The 9,949-nt window shown below is 43.7% G+C and overlaps 1 protein-coding gene across 1 annotated transcript in view; it reads left to right on the forward strand.

The window, feature by feature from the left end:
* Positions 1 to 2,684, forward strand: part of Gk5 (glycerol kinase 5 (putative)) — a 62,607-nt gene extending 59,923 nt beyond the window's left edge. Inside the window, exon 15 of the mRNA XM_013029887.1 lies at positions 1,561 to 2,684. Coding sequence (XP_012885341.1) covers positions 1,561 to 1,709 — 149 coding nt within the window. The 3' untranslated portion in view covers positions 1,710 to 2,684. The remainder of the gene's footprint in view (positions 1 to 1,560) is intronic.
* Positions 2,685 to 9,949: the final 7,265 nt, after the last annotated feature.

Consider the following 9,949-nt stretch of genomic DNA (forward strand, 5'->3'; position numbering starts at 1 on the left):
CACTTCCGGCTTTTTTTCTTTTTGCTTATGTGGTGCTGAGGAATCGAACCCAGGGCCTCAGACATGCAAGGCAAGAGCTCTACCACTGAGCCACCTTCCCAGCCCCAAGAAGTTAAGATTTAAAAAAATTAATTTTCAAGCTAGGCATGGTTGACTTGTTCCCTGATTTTAGCTGCTCAGAGGCTAAGATCTGAGGATTGCAGTTTGAAGCCAGCCATCTCTAATTAACCAGCAAAAAGCTAGAGCCTCAGGTGTGGCTCAAATGGTAGAGTGCTCGCCTTGAGCTGAAGAGCTGAGGGACAGTACAAAGGCCCCAAGACCAACCAAAAAAAAAGAAAAAAGAAAATGTAGCTGGGGATGTGGCTCTGTGATAGGATGGCTGCCTAATACATGCAGATCCCCAGTACCACAAATATGAAAATGCATCCTCGCTACTCAAGATACTGAGAGGATACTAGTGTAAAGCCAGCCTGGGAAGAAAGGTGTGTGAGACTCTTTATCTCCAATTAACCACCAAAAAGCTAATAGTGGAGCCCTGGTTCAAGTGGTAGAGTGCCTGCCTTGAGGTAAAAATCTATAGAAACAGTATCTAGGCCCTGAATTCAAGCCTGATACTGGCACAAAGATAAATAAGAAAAAAAAGTGCTACTTCCTGGTTCCTGAATTTTCTTAAATAGCAAGTCATGAAATGAAATGGCAGATGTAATTGCTTTAAGATGTGCCAACTAGGTGCCAGGGGCTCACGCCTATAATCCTAGCTACTTGGGAGGCTGAGATCTGAGGATCGAGGTTCAAGGCCAGCTTGGGCAGGAAAGTCCCCGTGAGATTCTTATCTCCAAATAACCACTCAAAAAAAAAAATAGAAGTGGCACTATGGCTCAAGTGGTAGAGCGCTAGCTTTGAGCTGAAGAGCTCAGGGTTGGTGCCCGGGCCCAGAGTTCAACTCCCATGACTGACCAAAAAAAAAAAAAAAAAAAAGATGCGCCATTTTCCTCTAGTATAAAAGTAAAGCCAGGCACCAGTGACTCATGTCATAATCCTAGCTACTCAGTAGGCTAAAACCTGGAAGATGGAGTTTCAAAGCCAGCCCAAGCAGAAAACTGTGTAAGACCCATCTCCAAATGACTAGCAAAAAGCACAGCTTGTTCCAGGGACTGGTGGCTCACGCCTGTAATCCTAGCTACTTGGGAGGCTGAGATGTGGAAAAGCTTGATTTGAAGTCAGGCAGAAAATTCTGCAAGACCCCATTTCCAAGTAACAAACAAAAAGCCAGGCTGGAGGCCTGACTCAAATGATTAAGGGCCAAGCAAGTGGGAAGAGCCCTGAGCTCAGGCTGTGGTACTGACATACATAAAATAAATCCACAAAAACTAAAAGTTAGAAACCAAATTTTAGAATCCTGGTGTTTATTCCAATCCAGCACAGTTCAGAAGCAACACAATCTCTGTGGTTTGTGTCTCAGAACAGGATTTGTTCTTGGCACAGCTCATGGAGGTTTTTAAATAAATTTTACGGTCTCTTTGCCTTCTCAAGACCTGAGACTCATCTTTTCGTACTCAGGGTTTTGGAATGACAAGGAGGAACTGCAGAAGCTGAGAAAAAGTGAGATGGTTTTCAGGCCACAGAAGAAATGTCAAGAGTATGCACTGCACATGGAAAACTGGGTGAAGGCCGTGAAGCGCTCCATGAACTGGTATACCAACATGTAGCGCTCAGCACCCCAGGAGGGAGGATGGATGATGGACGTGCTGATAAGCCAATGAGCCACCACCGCTCAGGGATTCCCACCCCACCAACAGAGGACCACATTTAAAATGGGCTTCACAGCCTACTCTTAAACAGTTGCCAACAACAAAAGCCCATCTCTTTTTAAACCCATATCTTGATGAAATTATAAGGCAGAATACCTCAAGATTTTGTCTTCTGTTTTCTAGCCTACCCCAAAGGACCATCAGCCATTTCCAACTGTATTTTCACAGTGTGAGTCCTCCTCTGGTTTTGTGTAGGCTAATCCCTCTGAGAGCATAAGTGTTCTGGGTCAAGCACTGGTCACATTTTGTTCTGAAATGATGCAAAAAGTATTTCTTGAATTCTTTAAGTGGGCTATTTGAAATCCATATAACTAAAAAGAGAGGATAAGTGAGAAAAATGTATAATTTTAAATTATTAGTATGTGTAAAGCCATAATGTTTCTATGTCCCATCCAAAAATGACCCAGTATGTGCCAGATAAGCTTATTTGATAGCCAGTGCTTGCTTTTCGTGAGCATAAAGATACTGCCTTAATTCTGACTCTTGCAGTTCAAATCTAAGCATTTGTTATATGTTGAAAAACACTGAGAACCTAATTGTAGTTCATTTTAGTTTTGTTACTGCACAGGATGTTAAGGGCTGGTGTGATCATGCACTCCTGTAATATCCCAGTACTCCAGGAGGATTAAGAGTTGTAGACAAACCTGGGCCACAGAGGGCCTGTAACAGAGGATGTTTATCCTTGTTGTGTGTGTGTGTGTGTGTGTGTGTGTGTGTGTGTGTGTGTGTCAAGGTTCTTGCTCTGGAGCTCAAGCTATTGTTGAACTCTTCATTCTCTCACCTCAGCCTCTCAAGTGCTGGAATTTCTGCCTTGAGCCAGAGTGCTGAACTCTGTGACAGATTCTTACTGAATCAAAAAAAAACCACCCCAAAACATTGTTTCCTTTTCAAGTAGCATTTCTTGGGCTGGGCTGTGACTATAGCAAATGCTGGCCCAGCATTCCAGGAGGTCCTGGGTTCCAGGCCCAGGTCCCATTCTTTCAAAAACTTCTAGTTCAGGGGGCTGGCAATGTGGCTCAGTGGTTGAATGCTCGCCTAGCATGTGTGAAACCCTGGGTTCAAATCCTCAGTACCACATACAGAAAAAGCCTGGAAGTGTTGCTATGGCTCATGTGGTAGAGCGCTAGCCTTGAGTGAAAAAAAAAGAAGCTCAAGAACAGTGCCCAGGCCCTGAGTTCAAGCCCCAAGACTGGCAAAAAAAGAAGAAACACAAAACTTCCATCTCAAGTACAGCATTCTTTTTCTTTCTTTCTTCTTTACAAAATGCAGGTCATGGATATAAATCCTGCCTTTCTTTCCCTGTTCTTTATCTTGCTCCGTTGTTGAGATACTTGCATGAATGTCTCTTTGTTTTCAAGTGCCTAGTTGATAGCAGCTTCATTGGAAGAAAGTGCCCTGATTTAGAATAGTTGACTTAAGAGCTGCCTTGGTTGGAGGTGTGTCTCTCTTGGGCGTGAGTAGGAGGTTTGCCAGTCTCTGTCTCTGAGATGTGTGTTCTGCTCAGCAGACTAGAGAGCCAGAGGTGTGGTATGGGTGGTAGAGCAGCTTCCTGGCCAGCTGCGATCTTTCCTCAAGCTGCTCATCTTGCTCCAGCCCCAGGTCTCGCTCTGGTCTTCCTACACTGGGTTTGCAGTTTCATGAATGAAAGAATGAATTCATTTCACTATTGGTCAAGATTGATCACCGCAGCTGGGAATGTGGCTCAGTGGTAGAATGCTTGCCTAGCATGCATGAAGCCCTGGGTTCGATTCCTCAGAACTACGTTAATAGAAAAGGCCGTAAGTGGTGCTGTAGCTCAAGTGGTAGAGTGATAGTCTAGAGCAAAAGAAGCTCAGGGACAGTGCCCAGGCCCTAAGTTCAAGCCCCAGGACTGCCAAAAAAAAAAAAAAAAAAGATTAATTACTGCAAGTCCTAACTAGCTATTATCAGACAGGGCTGTTCTGATTAAAATATAATAAACGCACATTTGAAGACTGCACCACTGCCACCTTGTCCCTCCAGAATCACACAGGAGAGGACTGAAGGTTAAGTTGCATCTTTGCAAATTCTATTTTGGTCAAAAATTCTATTTTAGGGTCTTCTTCAATAGTTAAAAATGTTTTTGAGACAGGTATGGGTTGCCCACACCTGTCTTCCTAGCTACCAGGGAGGCTGAGATCTGAGGATCATGCTTTAAAGCCAGCCAATCAGGAAAGTCTGTGAGACTCCAATTAACCAATGGAGCTGTGGGTCAAGTGATAGAGCACTAACCTTGTGCAGAAAGCCCCAGGGTGTGCACACACACACCCACAAAAGTTATTTAGGGAGGCCTTTAAGATTTGGAAATACCACCGAGCGCTGGTGGCTCACGCCTGTCATCCTAGCTACTCAGGAGGCTGAGATCTGAGGATGGCGGTTCAAAGCCAGCCCGGGCAGGAGAGACCGTGAGACTCCTATCTCCAATAAACCACCAGAAAACCAGAAGTGGCGCTGTACCGCAAGTGGTAGAGCGCTCGCCTTGAGCTGAAGAGCTGAGGGATAGCGCCCAGGCCCAGAGTTCAAGCCCCACGACCGACAAAAAAAAAAAAAAAAAAGATTTGGAAATACCTAGTTAAACAAGATAGTTGTGTTTGCTATAAGTCAGATCTCATATAGATTTTTTCATTCCTTTTCAAATTCTACCAAGCTCTAGTCAACTAAATCTTTTCTATCAAAGTTCTCATAGGAGCTACTCTATTTTAATATTCTCTGGTCTCATTAAAGACCAGAGCCTGCAATCCAGGCATTCCTGGGTTCCACCCCCAGTGCTGCCCTCTTCCAAAACAATAATCCAGTGGCTTTTTTTTCCTCTATGAATTTAGAAGCTGATCATTTTTAGCAGCATAGTATAGTAAATCTTTTCTCAGCTTTAACCCGAATCAGAAATACAGTGAATGACATTTGTTCTTCTGGTTGTAGTAGAGTTGGTAGTAGAAATCAGAAAACAGATGGTCTCTTCCACCTGTCCCGCTTTGTTTATGACATGTATGCCAACATTTACAACGTTTAGATAATGTGCTAATCCTTCTCTTCAAGGTTTGTTTTCCCATTAGAGATCTACCCGGTGTGTTTTCTGGAGAAATCTCAGTGAGGAGAGTGTGCTTTACAGTCCATCTTAAAATGGTACCGATTGTCTCTCACTCGTTCTTCAAATTTTTTTTTTTTTGTCAGTTGTGGGGCTTGAACTCTGGGCTTGGATGCTGTCCCTGTGCTCTTCAGCTCAAGGTGAGCGCTCTACCACTTGAGCCACAGCACCACTTCCGGTTTTCTAGTGGTTTATTGGAGATAAGAGTCTCACGGACTTTCTGCCTGGGCTGGCTTTGAACCTCGATCCTCAGATCTCAGCCTCCTGAGTAGCTAGGATGACAGGCATGAGCTACCGGCACCCAGCTTTTCATTCTTAAAATCTTTTTGTGACTCACCATGCCATGCATTCTGAGTCTGGTTGCTTAAACAGGGTTTCTACTATGCCGGTTAATGAAGAAAAGAAGAGAAAAATCACAAGTGTGTGTGTGTGTGTGTGTGAGAGAGAGAGAGACAGACAGACAGACAGACCATGCTGGGGATCAAAGCCAAAGTTTTGAGCTTGCTGGGCAAGTGCTCTACACAGCTACAAGCCGTTAATTGCCTCAGATTTTTTTTTTTATCCACCTGCTCTAGCCCCACCCCTGCAATCTATGAGATCTTAATTAGTGGATACCTGGCTTACGGGTAGAGCTAGCATATTCTGCAGATCTTCTGTGACTTGCTGCTTTGTTTATTGTTCGAGGTCACGTGGTTTTGAACTCTGGTCCTTTGCTGGCTAGTGTGGTACTGTACTCCTTGGATCATGTCCTCCCCCTGCCCCCCTTCCCCCCGCTCACTTAGCCGCTTTGTTGGTTCCCTTATCTTTGAGCAAAGAAGAGTGGAAGCCACCTGAAAGCAGAAACTCCATCCACTGCCACACACTGGACTTGTAGAAGCTGCTCATCCGCATTTGTTGGCAGGCAACACCTTATCTCTGGGAAGGGCGACTGTTTTTGTTTCCTTCTGAGAAGGACTACATTGTTTTGAGCTAGAATTCTCCCATCTTTGATTTTTAAAGTGTTTATATTTGCAAATGTATTTGTGTCTGCCTGGCTGGGAGCTGGTGGCTTGCACCCATAATCCTAACTACTCAGGAGGCTGAGATTTGAGGATCCTGATTCATAACCAGCCTGGGTAGAAAAGTTTGTGAGATTCTTACCTAATTCACCAGCAAACAGGCCCTAAGTGAAGCTTGTGGTAGAGTGCCCGTGTGTGTTAAAGTTCAGGCCTGAGAGCTCAACTTAGTGCTGCTGTTACACACATACATACATACACACACAGACCACACTCCCACACGCTTTTCCAGGGTGGCTACACCATTTTACACTTCCAGCACTGTGATGAAACTGGTTGCTCTCCAACCCCAACCAGCCTGTGTGCTCTCAGTGGGTCTAGGCAGAGCCTTTGGTTTGTATTGCCCTAATGCGTGACACTGTGCCTTATCTTTACACAGGCCTTTTGCTCTCTCTCATCCTCAGTGACATTTCTGTCCATGTCCATCCGCTGGTTGGAATGCTTGCTAACTGAGCCATCATTAAAATTTTTATTATTATTTTTTAATCTGCCGGGCACCAGTGGCCTGTAATCCTAGCTACTTAGGAGGCTGAGATCTGAAAAATCATGGTTCCTAACCAGCCCAGGCAGGAAAATCTGTGACACATGCCAACCAACCATTTGAAAAGCCAGAAGTGGTGCTGTGGCTCAAGTGGTAGAGTATGAGGTGCCTTGAGGGGAAAGGCTAAGGGATGAACACTGAGGCCCTGAGTTCCCATGCCCACAAAATGCAGCTCAGACTTCAGAAGTCATCAGGAAGGGGGCTGGGAAAGTGGCTTAGTAGTAGAGTGCTTGCCTAACAGGCACGAAGCCCTGGGTTCGATTTTTCAGTACCACATAAACAGAAAAAGCCAGAAGTTGCGCAGTGGCTCAAGTGATAGAGAGCTAGCTAGCCTTGAGCCAACGCTCAGGAGCAGTGCCCGGGCTCCAAGTTCAAGCCCCAGGACTGGCAAAAAAAAAGTCATTAGGTAGGAATTGTCAGATCCTTTGAGACAAAATATAATGTTGTGAGCAGGATTTTCTAATGTACTGAGCAGAGTTCTCTTGTACCTGGGCTGGTCCATAGTGTGATACTAACAACAAGACATTTCAAAGGTCCTGTTTCACGGAAGATCGTGTGGGTACAGATACCTTGTGTACAGTCATCCTCTTCCTAGGCTACTTTGGGTAAAATAAGCCCAAATGTGTAAAGTTTTAGAACGATTTTCTTGGAACAGTAGATATTCTCCTATTTGTGCAAGTGTTAAATTTAGATCCTAATTTGTATGCATCTGATATTCTATATCAGAAGTAATCTCGTCTCTCTGATCCTCAGTGCCATTATTGGTCATTGAAAACCTGGTCAATAACTTTTTTAAAAAAATCTGTGGATATACAGCAAAGGAAATATTTTAATATGCATGTGAATTTTCCCCCTTTGCCTGTTTAATGTTTACATTTGTTTTTAAATTTTACCTAGTTTTTTTTTTAAAAAAAAAAAAAACAAGAAACAAGGTCCTCCTGCCTCAACCTCCCTGTATTGGGTTTATAATAGGCGTGTCCTCTTCACCTGGCTTACCTGGGCATGTTCATTCAGTGCTACTTCCTGCTCAGGTTTCTGTATACTAGAAAGGTCAGCCAGTGGTAGAGAGCTAGCGTGTATGAGATCCCCAGTTCCAGCTCCATCATCTCAAAAAAGGGGTGGGGGAGGGGAAGTCCCAGAGAGCCTGGTGCCAGTGGCTCACACGTGTAATCTTAGCTACTCAGGAGGCTGAGATTTGAGGATCACAATCTAAAGCAGGCCTAGGCAGGAAGGTCCATGAGACTGTTACCTCCATTTAATCACCAAAAGGCCAGAAGTAGAGCTGTGACTTAAGTGGTAGAGCACCAGCCTTGAGAGAAAAAGATAAGGGTCAGTGTCCAGGCACTGAGTTCCAGCCCCTGTACACACACACACACACACACACACAACTCCCAGAGAAATAAGCAGATGTCAATTATAGCTTGTACCACAAGATAAATGTGGGTTTTTATATTCTACAGTCTTACACAAAGGAAATTACAAAAAAGGGTGGGGCGTATTTTTTGTGATGGGAAAAACTTATTGTGAACTATACTGTCTTTAAAATACTTAGATTATAAATAATCAGAGGTAATTTGGTATGCTAATATGATGAAATTAGCCTAAAAAACTCTTAAAAGTCCCTCTGAAAATTGCAATCTAAAATGACTTGGGAAACTCAAATGAATTAATGAATGATGATCTATGTATGTTGGTCAATTAAAGCCATTTTAATTTTGTGAGTCTCATTTGTTTGTGCACATTCAGTGACTTAATGGTGGAGATACAGTCAGATAATCTGGTCAGATCCTGCGCCATACCTGATTCTGTTGGTTGCCTATGGTATAAATTTTGGTAATAGGAAATTTGAAAAATGATAAACATTGAGATATTTGATGAAAGGGATTTTGGTATTGCTGTGGGTTTTTTTACTCAGTATTAGTCTAATCATAATTTAGCATTGTGGAAACAGAGCTGGCTTGATTATAGTAATAATTATATTTTTCAAGTGTGCCATTCCTGGGCACTGAACTCAGGGCTTGGGCACTGTCCCTCAACTTGTTTGTGTGTGTGTGTATGTGAGTGTGTGTGTATGTGCACGCATATGTGTGCACGTGCACACTGCTTCTGGGGCTTAAACTCGGTTTGGGCATTATCCCTGAGCATTTGTGCTTAAGATTAGTGCTCTACCACTTGAACTGCAGCACCATTTTTGGCTTTTTATTAATTAATTGGAGATAAGTGTCTCACACACTTTCCAGCCCTGGCTGGCTTCAAACAGAGATCCTCAGATATCAGCCTTCTAAGTTGCTAAGATGACAGGCATGAACCACAGACACATATCTTCCCTTAGCCTTTTTTTGCAAGGCTGGTGTTTTACAGCTGCACTTGGTGGCTTTTTGCTGGCTAATTGGAGATAATGTCTGGGCTAGCTTTGAACCATGATCCTCATATCTCAGCTTCCTGGATAGCAGGCATGGAGGCACAAGCACCCAGTGCTGGTACGATCCTCAGCAGGGCTGTACACCTTAGGACATGGCTCAGTCTCCCAGGATGCGGAGACCAAGGGAGTATTCACAGGGCTAATGAATGTCGCAGGTGAACAGGAAAGGGTATGGAGCTGGGAAGGCCAAGGGAAGTTTTTCTGAGACCGTTTAAGCTCAGATGAGAAGGAACAGTAGTAGGTTAGTTGTGGTAATAGAGGGGGGATTGCTCCAAGTATAACAAAACAAACACTTGAACAGAGCTCTGGGGCTCTTTTCTGTTTACATTTGTAATGTTTTACCCAGTTCTTGGCACACAGTAAGCACTAAATAGGTGCTGAATCAGTGTGTGTGTGTGCAATCACATTTCAGGCATCTATTCTCTAGCATGGAACAGAATGGAAGGGTTATTTTCCATCTCAAAGGACGTAACTCTCTTCATGGGGAGTGAGAAGGAAGACTATTTGTACAAGTTGTCAAACTGAATTCCTTTGAGTGGGAAAAATGAAAAACTGATCCACATAAATTCTCTTCCCTCGTGGCAAAATGAAAGGGTTTATTCTGTTTTGGAGACGTTTCTGGTTTTGGCTTCAACATCAAGCTGTTCTCCTTATTCTGGATTTCTTGGCCTGCCATGAAATTAGCGTTTACTGTTTTGTTGCCAGTTTGGCCTGATTAGGTCATGGAAATTCACAGCTAGATCAACCTAGTATATGGAAAATTTGAAAGCTGGACTGCCTATTTTCCTCTGTGAGATTGGAAGGTGTTACAAGGTATTTACTTTCAAGTTATGTTTCTGGTTCTGTTTTTGTTTTCTGGTTCTGGGGCTTGAACTCAGTGCCTGCACCTCTTTGTGCTCAAGGCTACCGCTCAAGCCACAGCACCCAGTTCTGGTTTTTTGTTGTTTTTCTTCTGAGTTTATTGGAGATGAGTCTCACAGACTTTTCTGCCTGGGGTTGGCTTCTGACTGTGATCCT

This window comes from Dipodomys ordii, unplaced genomic scaffold, assembly GCF_000151885.1.
Source record: "Dipodomys ordii isolate 6190 unplaced genomic scaffold, Dord_2.0 Scaffold124, whole genome shotgun sequence".
Taxonomy (NCBI): Eukaryota; Metazoa; Chordata; class Mammalia; order Rodentia; family Heteromyidae; genus Dipodomys; species Dipodomys ordii.